Here is a 17,324-nt window from a genome sequence, read left to right on the forward strand (position 1 = left end):
TGCGCCGACTGGAGCGACGAAGCAAGTTAGTGACAGTTGGGTCTGCCGAATGTTGGTGTCGTTTCAGTGCGGATTTAAAATTTAAGTGGGAAATTCAGGCCCTGATGGGTTTATATTTGTGTAATTTATTTTTTAAAAGGGGTCTGGACTGAATTGACTGGCGATGCCTCCTTTCCTAAGATCCATTGAGTGATATGGAAGAGTTTGTCTCAGAGTTTGGAGAGCTGAGCATTGCTGTGAGTCTGACTTTCCTTTGTAATACCCGCCATTTTACTTCCATTTAATAATTAATCCATCTTTTGAACATTTGTCAATCAGTCATTTTCTAGGCTTCCCAGGTTGGTTCCTATTGCCAGGGTCTGAGTCAAAAAAGAGGCTTAGGATTTAGAGTTAGACCAAAAGAGAGAGACAGGATTCAGATTTAGACCAAAAGCGAGGGACAGGATTCAGATTCAGACCAAAAGCGAGGGACAGGATTCAGATTTAGACCAAAAGAGAGGCTCAGGATTCAGATTTAGACTAAAAGAGAGGGACAGGATTCAGATTTAGACCAAAAGAGAGGCTCAGGATTCAGATTTAGTCCAAAGCCAAGGGTCAGGATTCAAGCTCAATAAGTTAAAGTTTATTTATTAGTCGCAAGTAAGGCTTACATTAACACTGCAATGAAGTTACTGTGAAATTTCCCCTAATTGCCACACCTAGGCGCCTGTTCGGGTCACTGCACCTAACCAGCATGTCTTTCAGACTGTGGGAGGAAACCGAATCACCAAGAGGAAACCCACACAGACACAGAGAGAATGTGCAAACTCCACACAAACAGTGACCCAAGCCGGGAATCGAATCCAGGTCCCTGACGCTGTGAGGCAGCAGTGCTAACTAACCACTGTGCTGCCCACAATAAGTTTCATAGTAACAGTATTAATGACAGTATCTTTCCCAACCAGCCTGTGCTGATGGTGTTCTTGTGACTTAGGAGAGGGTGGGGTGGCAGTTTTGGACTGGCTGTTATTTTTATTCCACCTTGTGTGAGCATTGTAGGTTATTGCACTTGAGAAGGTGGTGGTGAGCTGCCTTCTTGACCTACTGCAGTCTACGTGTTGTAAGTACAGTAAGACGTCTCACAACACTAGGTTAAAGTCCAACAGGTTTATTTGGAATCACGAGCTTTTGGAATGCTATTTCTTCATCAGGTGAGTGTTGCAGGTACATAGTGCTGAAATCCAGTGACTCCTGGGATTTGGATCCCAGGGCAGTGAAGGCATGGTGATATAGTTTCAGGTCAGTATAGTGTGTGATGTGAAGTGAAGCTGGCAGGTATTCCCATGTGTCTATTGGCCTTGTCCTACCTGTTGGAAAAGGAACCTTGGTGAGTTGCTGTAGTGTAGTTTGTATGCACTGCTGACACTGTGGTGGAAGAAGTGAATGTTAGAGCTGGTGACTGGACAGTGTTGAGCTTTATGAATGTTCTTGGACCTGCATTCATTTGGGCAAGTGGAGAGTTCCATCACTCTCCTGACTTGTGCTTTGGAGATGATGGACAGGCTTTATGGTGTCAGGAGGTGAGTTAACCACCTGTGACCTTCTCTTGTACCCTCAGTTTCTTTTTAATTTGGTCCATTTAAATTCCTGGTCAATGGTAACCCTGATGTGGAGATGCCGGCGTTGGACTGGGGTGAACACAGTAAGAAGTCTCACAACACCAGGTTAAAGTCCAACAGGTTTATTTGCTACCAAATAAACCTGTTGGACTTTAACCTGGTGTTGTGAGACTTCTTACAATGGTAACCCCTCAGGACTTTGGTGAGATTCAGTAATGGTAATGTTAGATATCTAAGGGAAATAGTTAGGTTCTGTACTTGATAGTTTTTTGTTGCTGCTGGGGCCACACATTTTCTGCATGGTGGCACAGTGGTTAGCACTGCTGCCTCACAGCACTAAGGACCCGGGTTCGATTCCCGGCTTTGGTCACTGTCAATGTGGAGTTTGTACATTCTCCCCGTGTCTGCGTGGGTTTCCTCTGGGTGCTCCAGTTTCTTCCCACAGTCCAAAGATGTGTGGGTTAGGTTGATTGGCCATGGCAAATTACTCAGTGTCAGGGGGATGAGCAGGTAAATTAATGGGGTTAAGGGGATTGGGCCTGGGTGGGATTGTGGTCGGTGCAGACTCGATGGACCGAATGGCCGTCTTCTGTACTGTAGGGATTCTATTCTATGATTCTGCATGTTTAGTAGCATTCATAACTCTCTTCTGTACTTTATTTGCGTTCTTGATTTGCTGTCTGTCTCCAAGTGGTTGTGATTTCCACGGCTAAATTCTTTGGAGGATAATTCCATGCTGAAAATGTTCTGGAATAAACAAAGAGGCATGAGCCTGTGATTGGGTTCCGGAAATGGACCAGCAGTTTACTGCCTCAGAATCATAATTATACACCTCCGCGAAGCACATGCTGTAAGGTTTAAAACCCCTCGAGTTAAAAAAACCTGGCTAGGGTCCTCAGTTATGTTTGACCTACAAGTTGCAAATAGCTAGTATTTATGAATCAAGTAGAATCAAGTCCAGAAGAGTCATACCCCAGAAGCCATGGTATCACCGTGCTAACAAAAATTACAATTTCTCAATTTTTATCTCCCTGTCTCCCATTCTTCCATCCTCCCATCCTCTTTTTTGGAGATAGTTCAAACTCCTGTTGGCTGTAGGATGCAAATCATTTCATGTCACCCCATCTTTGCAACAATCTCTGCTTTATGGGTCATAAACTCTAGAAATTTGCATTCCATCAACAACAAATGCACATTTCCTTCCAGATACAGAGAAGCCATAAATAAAGTCACATTCTCTTGTCAACATATTTTAACTCAAATCGTACACTATTAAAGTCAACAATTAAGACTACTTATCATAATATCAGAGAATAAAGGTTTCTTCTCTGGTACAGATCAATTAAAGCAATGCCTGATTTGTTTAAACATAGTGTCAGCTTAAGTTCAGGCTGCTTTAGCTATTCTTTCAAACTGATTTATAAAAAAACAACGACTCTTATTTTGGCCATTAAGACAGTTTCAGCTCAAGACTCAAATGAGCTCCACCATAAAACAAAACAAGTTTGTTTCCTCACAAACAGCTGCTTTTCCTGTTCTCTGATTACCTTAACTGTTAATAGTCCAACAACAAGTCAAAACTGAACCACTTAATTTTAAACTGTGGTTACAGAATCCATAGACATTGTAGATTCTAAAAATTAGAATTATTAAAATCTTACACAGGCTCGGGAACACCAACAAAATTCCTGACAGATAATGATAGGGAATTTGCCAATGACGAATTTCAAGATAGTTGTGAAAATCTAAATATTGTAATAGTTGATACGTTGCATAAAATATTGGCTGATCAAATGGGTTGCAAATTGCAAACAGCATTGGCATGATTAGTGCATGCAAAGAACTCTTTGCAAATGGTCAGGTGGTACAGTCCATACCAGTTGGTGTACGGAAGAAATCTGAAGCTGCCTTCTGTGCTATTGGATGCTCTCCCTGCTTTAGAAGGGGCTAGCATTCGCTCTACCTTATCTGCTCATCTGAATGCCTTGCATGCAGGCAGAAAAGCTTTCATGAAAGCTGAGGTTTTGGAGAGAATTCGGCGAGCCGTACGGTACCACATAAGGCCATCGGGAATACAATTTCAGCAAGGAGAGATGGTATGTTATAAAAGGGAAGGTCAAAAAGAGTGGAAAGGGCCTGGCAAGGTAATAGGGAGTAATGGGAAAGTAGCAAATGTACAACACAGCAATCAAATTGTTTGGGTACATTCTTCACGTTTGATTGGTACTGTCAATACACTCAAAGGTCCTGAACTGCACGTAGAAAGTAAGGAAGCACCATGCACTTCATATACGCAAGCACTGGGTTGTTCTGGGGACCAGATGACAAAAGACTCAAGGTTGACCCACTATGAACAAAGCAATTCTAAGGCACAGCATAATGCTATTTGTTCAAAAGGGTAACTACCTAAAGTGGGCACAAAGATAACAAACATGACAGAAGGGACCAGTGTGTGGAGGGGTGTCACTATAATAGATAAAACAGGAAAAGCCTCTGGTAAATGTGCAGGATGAAAGACAAGAGATCAGATCTATGGATTAGGCAAACGGTGTAAAGATGTGGAAACCCACAAAGCGTAGCATCTGACACTGAACTAGAAAGTGGCCGTGACCTCTGTATAAAAAAAAATCATGAACTTGCAGATGAAGTTCTCCTCATACAGGAGAAATACCATAAAGTAGTAGTCCAGAAAGGGACAGTTGAGGCTGTAGTTTGATGAGAACGAGGCCCAGAGAGCAAGCTAGCAATCTCAATAGAAGTAGAAATCCTCATGACCAAGAGATTTTAGTAGCTTATTTTCCAGTTTAACTGCAGCTAATAAAGGAAGCCAAGCATAGAGCTACAAAGTTGTAAGAAATTTGGAGTATATATGGAAGTACACGACAGGGGACAGTCAGCTTTATTTCACCAGTGGATGTATACAGAAAAGGTACTCCCATAAGGTACATTCAAGGCCAAAGTGAGGTTGGTAACCTGAGCCTTTGAAGGGAGATTAGGGGATCAGGATATTAGGGTGGGCTCCCCTACTGCAGGGAAAGTAAGTTTGAGATTTTCTTGGCATCACATTCCTGGAAGTGTAGATTGATTGCTGCATTTTTACAAGGTGGAAAGTTTCAAAGAGAAGTATTTTTGAAACCGCCCAAAGAAGCCAGTGATGTAGAAGGAAAGCTATGGAAGTTGAGCAAGTTGTTTGCGGATTGAATGATGTGTCAAGAGTATGGTATTTTCCGTGAGACCCTTCCTATTGAAAACGGGTTGTGTTCAGTTAAAGGCAGAGCTCGCAATGTTCTACTGGTACCATAAGGGCAAGCTAGCTGGAATTTTCTTCATGCATGTTGATGATTTCCTCGGAGGCTCTGTCAAATTTGAACAAGAGGTAATCGAGACGATAAAGGAATTCAAGGTTGTAAGTCAAGCTTGGGAGTCAAGCTAGATGCCTTTAAATACATAGGTTTAGACATTACGCAAAACAACTTGGGAGTGACACTGAATAAACAGTCTTATCTAGAAAATGTTAATCCTATCCCCAGAACTCATGTTAGACCCTCACAAAAAGATGATCCAGCTACCAAGGAAGAAACAGAACAATTGAGAAGTTTGATTGGGCAGTTGAACTGCCTGGGCACCCAAATTAGACCTGACGCCAGCTATGATGTGTTAGAGCTAAGCACCATGATGAAATATGCTTCAGTGAAGGAAACCCTGAGAACAAATAAAACACTAAAGTTACATTTGGAAATGTGTGCGCTCAACTTTGCAGCTTTGGGTGAGCCAGAGGATATGAGATTGGTCATTTTTAGTGATGCTGCTCATGCCAGTCTCCCAGATGGGTACTCTAACATGGCAGAGTTTATCATATTCTTGGTGGGGAAAAATGAAAAGTGTTGTCCATTTGCTTGGGAGGCTAAGAAAATAAGAGTCGTAAAAATCACTTTAGCTGCTGGCATTTGTAGAAGTGCTGGATATGGGAGTTTACTTGTCCAGTATATTGTCAGATAAGGGGCAATGTGAGAAAGGTTTACTCATAGAATGTTATGTTGACAATTAGTCTCTTTGGAACGATGTTCTTTCAACAAAGAATATAACAGAGAAAAAGCTGATAGACCTAGCTGGCATAAAATAAATCTTGAGAGAAGGGAAATCTCCAAACTACAATGGGTTGACGCAAGTCATCAGCTGTTGGACTGTTTTTCCGAAATAAGTATCTGCTCCAAGAAATTACCAAATGTATTAGAAGAGGGGCATCTTATATTATAATGATGAAATGAAAAAAATAATTTTTGTTTATATAATGGCTTGTGTATATTTAGTAAAGGAGTTGCAGGGTTCATAGATGTGAAAATGTGAGATCTTTTATTTCTGTTTAGATTCAAAAGAATGTTTTTTTTTTAATTTTTCTTTCAAAGCTTTAATTGAAAAAGAAATTAGGGGAATGTGTCAATAAACTACTAATCAACTCTTGTTAAACATATGACATAGATTGTACTATAAATAGAGATAGCTGGAACATTTTGAACTCAGTGCTTCTTGTAGGTTAGTAGCTCTGAGGAAATGTTTTACAATACACCAATTTGAACCTAAAGACCAGTCTGGAGTGATTCTTCCAATGCAGCTGTTTATTGTGAGCAACAATATGGTGTAAAATGTGTCAGAACAGAGTAAAGGTTGCATATCATTGTTTTGATTAACTGTCCTAGTTTTGCTGTTTGTCAGGGTCTCTCTCTTTTTTGAGGTGTGCTTTAGAACAACTTTATACATTGCGATATTGACTGTGATATCTTCTCTTGCATTTCAATTTGCAGGATGTTCAGTGGCTACGGAATTTGTACAGATTTACAGCAGAGAACATCCTTCCTGTCACTGTAGATTCAGAAATTACCTGTAAAGAATTGAGCAACTGTCTCTTTCAATGTCTGTGTAGAATTTGCCACAATTCCAGTAATCCCTGTTGCTATCAAGGAAAAGATGGACTTATTCTACCTTTAAATTACAGGTACTGTCAACAAATTTATTACTTTACATAGTTCTGTTCTGATGAAGGGGCCTATATATAACATCTATATTTCTCTTTCAGATACTAATTGTCTTGTGTATTTGTAGCATTTTTGAATTCCAGCATTCATGCTTTTTTCTGTTTTTTATCCAGAATGTGTGAGATGGTGGTGTAGTGGCAATGTCACTGGACCAGAAATCCAGAGGCCTGGACAAATGCTCTGGGGACGTGGGTTCAAATCCCACCACAACAGCTGGTGGAATTTAGATTCAAAGAAATAAATATCTGGAATTGAAAGCTAGTCTCAGTAATGGTGGCCACAAAGCTATCATTCGATTGTTGTAACTACCCTTTTGGGAAGGAAATCTGCCATCCTTGCTTAGTCTGACTTAGGCGTGACTCCAGAGAGCAATCTGGTTGATTCTGAAGTGGCCTAGCTAGCCACTTAGTTCAAGGGCAATTAGGGATGGGCAACAAATGCTGGCCTTTTTTTAAGTATATTTATTAGTCCTATTAGTTACAAGTAAGGCTTACATTAACATTGCAATGAAGTTACTGTGAAATTCCCCTAGTCGCCACACTCCGGTGCCAAACCAGCACCTAATACACCTTAATGCACCTAACCAGCACATCTTTCAGACTTGTGGGAGGAAACTGGTGCACCCGGAGGAAACCCACGCAGACACGGGGAGAATGTGCAAACTCCACACAGACAGTGACCCAAGCTGGGAATTGAACCCGGGTCCACTGTGAGGCAGCAGTGCTAACCACTGTGCCAACCTGCCACCCTTGTCAGTGATGCTCACATCCTGGGAATTAATAAAGTGTTACATTTTCAGTCATGAAAGCAAGCAAGCTGCCAACACTTCCTTTAATTTATTGGTGCTATTTCTGATTTTTTTTATGTCCTGCTCATGGCGGACTTTCTGGGTGTAGCTCTTGAGGTTAAGTGGTTGCTTGGTTCCAAAGATGCATCCTCCCAGGTTCTCTGGGATGTAAGTTTTTTGATGGAACAAGAGGTGAATATTGTGAGGAAAAAGCTTCCAGCTTGCAAAGCTGTGAAGTAAATGCGATCCACGCATTTTAAAGTATGTATGATGTTGAATGTGATGTTTCTGAATTGTCTTCAAACCATTATTATAAATTTCTTCCAATTGAATTGGTAATTAGAATAGAAAAGCAGAATGTTTTTTAAAAGCTGCTTTTTAAGCATTGATGTTCAAATAGACTTGGGTGTGCTTGTAAGGAATGCGGAAAGATAGCAGGCAAGTGAAACAAGCAAGAAGGCAAATGGCATGTTGGACTTAATTGCAAGGAGATTGGAGTCTAAGAATAAATAAGTCTTGCTACGGTTGTGCAGGGTTTTGGTGAGACCACATCTGGAATACTGTGTAGTTTTAGTCTACATTCAAGAAAGGAAACATTTACACTGGAGGCAGTGCAGCAAAAGTTTGCCAGATTGGCCCCTGGGATGACGAGATTATCCCATGATAAGAGGCTGAGTAAATTGGGCTTCTATTCTCCTGGAGTTTAGAAGAATATGAGGCGATCTCATTTGAAACCTACAAAATTCTAAGGGGTTTGGTGGGGTGGATTGTTTCTGCTGGTCGGTGAATCTAAAACACAGGTACAGTCTTAGGATAAGGTGCCAATCATTTCGGACTGAGATGAGGAAAAATTACTTCACTCAAAGGGATGTGAATTCTTGGAATTCTCTAACCCAGAAGATTGTGGAATGATACTCCGTTTTTGTATCATTTAAGGCTGGGATAGACATATTTTTGGTGTCTTCGGGAATTGAGGGATATGGACTCTGGGCAGGAAAATGGAGTTAAGAACGTAAGAATTAGGAGCAGGATGAGGCAATTCAGCCCCTCGCCTGCTCCTCCATTCAATACCGTCATGGCTGATGTCATCTTGGCCTTGTCACCACCTTTCTGCCCGGTACTCATAATCCTTCATCCCACTAATTTAGAAACCTATCTATCTCCTCAAATTTGTTTAGTGTTCTAGCATCCACTACACTTGGGGGTAGAGAATTCCACAGATTCATGACCCTTTGAGTGAAGTAATTCCTCATTTCTGTTTTGGATCTTCCACCCCTTAGCTTGAAACTATGGCCTCTTGTTCTAGAACGTCTAACAAGGGGAAACATACACTTTACGTCTACCATGTCGATCCCTTTTAGCATCTTTTATACACCTCAATTAGATCTCTTCCCTCTCATTCTTCTAAACTCCAGCGAGTATAAGTCGAAACTGCACAATCTCTCTCCAAAGACTAGTCCTTCATCCCTGGAATCAATCTAGTGAACCTACTCTGAACCACCTTTATTGCATTTACATCTTTCCTCAAGTAAGGGGATCAAAACTGTGCGCAGTACTCCAGATGCAGTCTCATCAATGCCCTATACAGTTGCAAGTTGAAGGCCAAGATCAACCATGATCATACTGAATAGCAGAGCAGGCTGCATGGGCTGTGTGGTCACTATTCCTGCTCCTATTTCTTGTCTTCTTATGAATATCATGTTTCTGAAAATGTAATGAACTAATATACAAATTGCAACATTATTCTGCTAGGAAACATTATGGTGTTCACTCTGTCGCAATAATGCCTCAAGCTCCCTAAATCTCTCCTCCTTTAAGACATTCATTAAAACCTGTGTCCTTGATCAAGCTTTTGGTAACCTGCCCTAATACCACCTTATATGACTCTGCATCATGTTTGCTTGGTTAGTAGTTCCCGTGAAGCACTTTGGGACATTTTGCTACATCAGAGGTGCTATACAAATGTCAATTGTTATTTTCATGATGTCCCACAGATTGTGAAAACCATGGAGCCAAAAACAATGAAATCATTCAAATGGCAGTTAAATATGACTATGAGGGGACAGTAGATTTCTGTGCAAGGATGAATTAGATGGGCTAATGGTCTCCTTTAACAGTAATTATCTTGCTGGTTAAGTAATTAACCAGCCCTTGCCATATGCTGGTTAATTCAATGACTTTTGAAAGGGATTTGTGGATTCTGAAGCAGTCTGATCGAGGTTCCATTTGATTTTCCTCTTTCAGATGGTGACAGAATTACATTGCATTTCCAGAGCTTTTAGTTGTCACTAGTTACATGTCATTGATTACGACTTGCATATCATCGGCATGTTAAGTGTTCATTTAACATGGTTCGAGTTCAGATACGCTCCATCTTACTGCAGAATAATGAAAAATGATTATGTTGCAGATTTATATCCCTCACGGAACTTCAGTCTCAGCAAAAGACGCCATGTTGTAGTCATTTAACATGGAGCACCAGTCAGTTTAAGCAGTGGACCCTGCATGAAGAGAGATTTCTGGTCGATCACAAAGTACTTAGTCGCACAAACCTGCTGCTATGTGGTATCCTGACAGACAAGATCTCTATTGCACCAAGTGCTTCGGGGAGTGAAGGACAGCAGAGTGGTGGCAACTTGTACTTGCACGACAAGAATGGATTCATACTTTGTGAGGTAAACTGAAATTGATAAACTTGCAGACAGTTTTGGTGCCTTAACTAGTTTACTTAAATGGCACAATAGTGAAAAGTGACAATGCTATTTGCGGGAAATTAGCCAACTTGAAAGAATTTGTTCATAAAAGTAAAGTTTATTTATTAGTCACAAGTAGGCTTATATTAACACTGCAATGAAGTTACTGTGAAATTCCCCTAGTCGCCACATTCCTGAGCCTGTTCGAGTACACCGAGTGAGAATTCAGCATGGCCAATGCACCTAACCAGCACATCTTTTGGACTGTGGGAGGAAACTGGAGCACCCGGAGGAAACCCATGCTAACACGAGGAGAATGTGCAAACTCCACACAGACAGTGACCCAAGCCGGGAATCGAACCCGGGTCCCTGGCACTGTGAGGCAGCAGCGCTAACCACTGTGCCACCGTGCCGTCCTTTGGGTAAAATTAATGTGGAATTACTGTTTCTTCAGAATCCATATATATTTATAATGAGATAAATATATCACTATGCTAGATATTTATATAAAATTGTCCAACAAAATGCAGTTTTTGAGGCAGTGGAAACTGGTTGTAGTGATCAATTTTGATAGGTAGATAGATCTACCTAATCAGAAGATAACAGTTCCAGTGTTCCTCTGCTGAGCATTCCTAAAGGAATGTTCCTATGCTGAAACTACTGCTGTACACAGAGTTCTACTCCGCTGCTTAAAGTGCAAATCAATAGTAAGCTTCAGTGCAATTTAGCCAGCTGCTGTATATCTGCAATACCACCCAGATACTAATGGGAGGTTGTGTGAGTACTTTGGAACTCTTGTTCAACTTACTGATCAGCGGTCTGAAGCTGCCATTTGGCACTGCTCACCAGCATTTTGTGCATGAGCTATCTGCTCAGTGCCAGTTTTCGGCTCAGAATGATGAATGAAGTGCATTCTGTATGGGGGTGGGAAGGTGTCTGATGCATGCTTGACCAGTGCAACTAATGAGAAATCTATCAAAGTGATAGAAAAGGCACATTCAGTCAGTGAATTCACTGAGTGAATTCCACTATTCAATAAACTCAACAGTCTATTAATAACTGTGTCCTGAGGGAGGAGATCCAATATCCATAAAAATGAAGAGTCCTCCTTACATAATCTGATTTGTATTTTTCTGATGGTGTATTTATATCGATCATTCCCAATTTAAAATATCTTGGCAACCTAATTCTTGCTAGTCTCCTGGTCCCAAGTTAAATATCGGACCTGCATAATTGGCAGTAGACTTCCACAGAACTACTTGACCTGCTGGATCAATAAATTGCAGTGTGGACAAATAAATACATTCCACTTCAAAGAACAAAGAAACAAAAAAATCACACACTTCTTTTTTAGATGGTCTCTCAACCAGATTTCCTATAAACATGTTTTCAAATAATAATGTGGAATGATTGATTTTTTTTCATTTCCCCTTGATGTGCAATGTATTTGTGATTTACTTGTGATATGTAAGTTCCAAACAATGTTATTTACCTCTTGTCTTTTCTTTTGTAATGCAATTTTTGGCTAGATTATCAAACTGGATGCTCGGTGGTTGGGGCATTTGGTACTGTTTCCAAGTTGGAGTTATATTCCACAGAGTGATGCAGTTTGGAGACCCAGTGGGAACGAAGCTGGCTATCTTGAAATAATCGAAGCACCCTTTCTTGTGTTTCCAAAACTTTTCATTGGAAACCTTTTGCCATCACGTGCACTAAAGGTTTTACTGCCAGATTCAGCAATTCATCTCCTAAACAAAGGGTAGGACATGTTTATTGAAAGGTGTTTAGATACAGCTTTAATAATTAAGTAATGCTTGAGTTTTATTTCCCCTTAATTTAGGACAATTGTGATTTTATTTAATGTTTTCCTGTAACAAAGCCTATATATATCAATGTATTTATTTATTTTGTCTGGTTGGTTTTTAAAAAAAAAAACATTTTTTTGGCTGAAAAGGCTTATGTTTAGTGCCGTCTCACTTCAATTTTTTGTTTCAGAGCAACTGTGTGTAGAATATTCAATACTTCTGCACTTGAGAGTGAAGTGAGAATATGTGTCTGATGCAATATCGATATGTGATTCTTGAATTATTAATAATTCCTAATCAGTATAGATAAGATCCACACATTTTCAATTCTTTAAAACCAGGATAGACTTTCAAAAACAAAAATCTGAAACCCCATTTCCTAATGGAACCTGATTCAAAGCTAAACATTGGTGGTGCCAGGGTGGCAAAGTTTAGTAGGCAATGAACCTCTAACTATTTATCCCACTAACCGATCCTAAGTCTATGTAAAGCTAAAGCAATCAAAATACTTAAACAGGATGAATTTTGCATAATTTAATCTTTAAAACAAAAAAGCATTAGCATTTAAATAAGCAAAAATATAGTGAAGAAATTCTGTGGTCATCCAGAAAATATTTTTGTACCAATAAATTTATCAAACTGACATCTAAATTCCAAAATCTTTAGCCCAAAATCAAATAGAAAATAAACTGATGAAGCCTGTGTTTGAATCATAGAATCCCTATAGTGCAGAAGGAGGCTATTCAGTCTATCAAGTCTGCACCCACTCTTACCCAGGCTCACCCTGTAACCTCACATATTTGCCCCACTAACCTATATATTGGGGACACGAAGGGACAATTTAGCATGGCCAATCAACCTAACCTTCCCATCTTTGGACTGTGGGAGGAAACCCACGCAGACACTGGGAGAACGTGCAAACTCCACACAGACTGTCACCCAAGGCTGGAATTGAACCAGGGTGCCTGGCACTGTGAGGCAGCAGTGCTAACCACTCTGCCACCGTGTCATGAAAGGGGGGAGAAAAAACACACTTGTGGAAGGGAAAGGAGTACTTTGCTAATTCTAACCACTGTCGTCTGTCATGAAGCAGGTGAATGATTCAAAAGTAATTTAGCAATCCAGTTTTGTGACCTGGTAATATTGTTTTAAAAATAAAAGCAAGGTTTTAACATGGTACTAATTATAATTAGTATTTCCTTCAGTTCAACATTGGGAAGAGTGAGCCGGCTGTCTCTGGCCCCCTGCACAAACTCCATTTCCTCGTCTCTGATTCTGGTTCCCCTCCCTGTCTCAGGCTGAACTAGATTGTTTACAACTTCAGTGTTTCATTTAAGGCCCATGAGCTGAATTTTTGATATGCGTCTCTTCCCTATGCTGCCACATCCTCTCTAACACAAGGATTGCCTACTTCCCCCTACATAGCATTTCCTGTCTCTGCCATAACTGCAGCCCATCTGTTACTGAAACCCTCATTTGTGCTTTTTGTCACCTCCACATTTGACCATTCCAATGCTCTCCCACTGGCTTCTCATCCTTCACCCTGCATAAACTCAGCTCCTCCAAGCTCTGCTGCCCATATTCTAACAAATGGGCACTGAATCTTGCTCACCCATCACTCCCACTCTTGTTGCTCTCTATTGGTTTCCAAATGACACTGCCTCAATCTTAAAACACGATGAACGAGACATTGTTGAAAAAAGAGACATGTCAAAGCTTTCCATCTCTGTTAAGTGCAAGCTGAAAATCTTCAAGATGTCTCTTTTCCAGCAATGCTCAAGTTCTGTGCTACTGAATGACAATACGAATGAGACAGTTTATATTTATCACTACACCTGTGGCAAGGCAAGCAAAGGATTTGCTCTCAGCTGGCAGTTTTAAACACAAGTTCCCATCCCAACCCATGAAACATCTGACCTTTCGTTGGGAGAGAGAATATTTTATGCGGTACAGTATTACATGCATGCTAATTGGGCGGCACGGTAGCACAGTGGTTAGCACTGCTGCTTCACAGCTCCAGGGTCCCGGGTTCGATTCCCGGCTTGGGTCACTGTCTGTGTGGAGTTTGCACATTCTCCTCGTGTCTGCGTGGGTTTCCTCCGGGTGCTCCGGTTTCTTCCCACAGTCCAAAGATGTGCGGGTTAGGTTGATTGGCTATGCTAAAATTGCCCATTAGTGTTATGAGATGCGTCGGTTAGAGGGATTAGTGGGTAAATATGTAGGGATATGGGGGTAGGGCCTGGGTGGGATTGTGGTCGGTGCAGACTCGATGGGCCGAATGGCCTCCTTCTGTACTGTAGGGTTTCTATTCTATTCTAATGTGCATTCCAGTCTGCCAAAATAATAGCCCTCTACTTAACATGTGCTTAAGAAATGTGAGGTAACAGCGAGAAGATGGATAAAATCAATAGATAATTGATGTTATGAACTCAGGCTGATGGATAGGATTACTTGAATACTTTGTTTTGACGGCCAGCGAAGTGGTCTGAATACTACAAACTTTCTATGTCTTGAATTCTCCTTTTGCACAATTACGTGTATAACATGCGATATAAATTTGTGTGGCTCAGTGATGTGAAGTAATCAATATCTTCACTCATGGAATCACATGACAGATAGTTGACCTTGTCACTTTGTCACCAACTCTTGGGAAGATATTGATTGCCTGTTGCTGTGTTACAACCCTCTGTCATGGATGGTATGTGACTAATTGTATTCTGATCTTGTCAAGGTTTCGTTGCCGTAAAGTGAAGCTGAACATAGCTGGAGAACTCAGCCGTCTCAGTTCGGTTTTAAGTATCCGAGGGAAAACCTTCTTCTTCTTCTTTCTCAGCTCCTTTGAAACTGACATGTGTCTTCCAGTTGTAGTTCAGGTGTGGTTTATTTTTTTAAAAAGCTACTTTTTAATAAAATGGTAACTGGCCTCGTGGAATAAACTCGATTTTACAGTACACACTGCTTATCAATTGACATTTGCAGTTTGTGCAATGATTTGTGCAATCATTTCGTGCAATGATTTGCTTTAACCATAGACTTCCCATTTCGAAAACGTTCAAGGAAGTGTTGAGGTTCAAGTTTATCAGATTGCTATCAATCTGTCGTCAAGTTTCTGCATCTGTTGATTTGTTAGCAATTATTTCTGATGTTGCGTTAATGAAAAAAAGGCTTCTGCATTGACAGTAGCTTTCCTTTGGGTAGCTGAGTCTATTTTTATGAACTTGTGGCAAAGTATCCTTGGCCATACGTTTAATATCTGCAATGGTCAAACATTTGATAATTCGCTGCTCGAATGTAAACGTTTTCCCAGTTTAACACTGATAAAATCCTGTGTGCTAGTGGTGAAAATGATGTTTGCTTTGGTGTTTGTATCAATTGTGAAGCAAAGTTATGATCAACACATAGGTCTTAAACGCTAGTTTGATTTCTTCTGTGTTACTTGCTTACCATTTTGAAATGTCTCAACGCTGTAGCAGGACACAATATTAATCATGAAAATAGGAAGGGTAAATATAGCTGTGTTCCAGTAAAGCTGTGTGACAGTAAAGAGTTAATAACATTGCAGAAATTGTTTATGAAAGCATAATTGTTTTAACGAGGTTAAAACCCTTCTAAAGAGATGGCCTAGGACTTGCATTCAAATGTTTTATTTTATTTGCTAAAAATATTGCACAGCCAGATTTCAATCCAAACATATTAGCGTAGCAGAATGCTTGGCACATCTTTATCTGATGTGGTAATAAATGTTGCCTATAATGATCATCTAAATTATGCCTTTTAGTCCATCAACTTTGAGCTTCTGAACAGCAACAGCAAATGATTGCTATTGAACTCATCGGCTTGCAGTAATTCCGCAATCTTCTCCATGAAACTGAGTAATCATTGACTCCATTGTGTGAATCTGTGTGCTTTCCTTAGCTTTAATTGGATTTTTCTGTCTATCCTTCAAAGTGGTCTTTGAGTAAAATAACATGCTGCAGCCCTGGCTTTTGTGACATTGCATAGAATCAGTGTATGCCTGACAACACCATCTGCTGGAATTAGTGTACCTACCTTTACAGTCATGAATGCTCGGATGATCCTTTAAAATGAACTAAGAGGGCTTTGGTTCATTGGAAAATATAGAATGTAGCACAGTTATCTTACAGATACGACATATTCTCATCATCTCACATAGGTTTTGCCCTTTGCCTTTGAACGGTCAGCTCTTGCACATCACAATTTCTGTTGACCATTGTTTTGAAGGGGGGGAATTGCACTATGATCTTAACTGTATAGAAATCTTGATGTTTCAGCCTCAATGTCCCAATTATGTTCTTATTTTAGGTTCCTGCGAAGCTAATGTGGCACCGCTGCTTAGAAGTTTCAAAACAATATGTCGTAACGAAGGTCTTCGTTTCCAGCCTACAGGGCACCAATTATAAGGTGTTTGTAGTGTCATCATCTTCTGACTTCTACCTTTACAATGAGGGGTCTGCAAAGGAACAAACACTGGCAGAATTTATGCATGTTTCAGATATGAAAGAGACTTCTAACCATGAGCTAATATCACTTGTTTCTAAAGAAGAATCTTTCCAAAATAGATCTTCTGTGGACTGGTCGAATCAAAACACTGTAGAAGAAGTGTTTGAGAGCAGAGAGTCCAAAATATGCTCTTACCGTGTGAGTACTTGGTATTTTGTGTTGGGCATGAATATGGGGATTGGATATGCAGAGGTCATAAGATAAGTTTTTGGGTCCCTTCGAAGTGATATCTTCCACAATCCCTTGGACAAAGTCACTTGACTGTAGAATTTTTTTAAATGGGAACCTCGTACTTGGAGTTTGACTATATAATTGTAGCTTGTATTGTTTTTTGTTTAGTGTGTAGAATTTTGTGTCTTGTTGGACTTTTAATTTTAAAATCTATCTGGTCATGGATGGGGAACCTAAACTGAAGGCGGGGGGAATCTTTGCAGGAGAGAGATGGGTCCTTTTTTTTCTCCCCTCTTATTCATCTGCTCAAGTAAACCATAGAAATGATATGTAATTATGTTGCCCAATATTTCATACTGCCTCTTGGATTACTATATCCGCATAATCCCTTTCCTTTGCGAATACGGAGACAAAAAAATTCATTTAAAACTTTTCCCAAAGCGTCTGCATCCTCACACAAGTTCCCTTCTTCATCACTGATAGGTCACACTTTTTCCTTAACTGTCCTTTTGCTCTTTATATACTGGTAAAACATCCTTGAGTTTTCCTTAATCTTGTTTGTCAATATTTTTTCATGTCCTCTTTGATTTCCTTATTTTTTTTACTTGATCCCTGTACTTTCTATGCTCCTTTAGGCTATCTGAAGTGTTGAGTTTTTAGTGACTATCATAAGCTTTCTTTTTCTTTTTAATCTTCCCCTGTATTTTTCTAGACAA

At 40.2% G+C, this 17,324-nt stretch overlaps 1 protein-coding gene across 3 annotated transcripts in view; it reads left to right on the forward strand.

Annotated features, from left to right (window-relative positions):
• The first annotated feature begins 6 nt into the window (after window positions 1-6).
• The window catches only part of ctc1 (CTS telomere maintenance complex component 1), an 84,063-nt gene continuing 66,745 nt past the window's right edge, over window positions 7-17,324 (forward strand). Inside the window, exons 1-7 of one of the 3 annotated variants that reach the window (XM_078241285.1) lie at window positions 20-51; window positions 140-236; window positions 6,401-6,591; window positions 9,829-10,093; window positions 11,641-11,870; window positions 14,648-14,789; window positions 16,240-16,575. In XM_078241285.1, coding sequence (XP_078097411.1) covers window positions 195-236; window positions 6,401-6,591; window positions 9,829-10,093; window positions 11,641-11,870; window positions 14,648-14,789; window positions 16,240-16,575 — 1,206 coding nt within the window. In that variant the 5' untranslated portion in view covers window positions 20-51; window positions 140-194. Of the gene's footprint in view, window positions 237-6,400; window positions 6,592-9,828; window positions 10,094-11,640; window positions 11,871-14,647; window positions 14,790-16,239; window positions 16,576-17,324 lie in introns of all 3 variants that reach the window. The other 2 variants (XM_078241284.1, XR_013500764.1) reach the window with 2 other exon arrangements.

Source organism: Mustelus asterias, chromosome 24, assembly GCF_964213995.1.
Source record: "Mustelus asterias chromosome 24, sMusAst1.hap1.1, whole genome shotgun sequence".
In the NCBI taxonomy this organism is placed as follows: domain Eukaryota; kingdom Metazoa; phylum Chordata; class Chondrichthyes; order Carcharhiniformes; family Triakidae; genus Mustelus; species Mustelus asterias.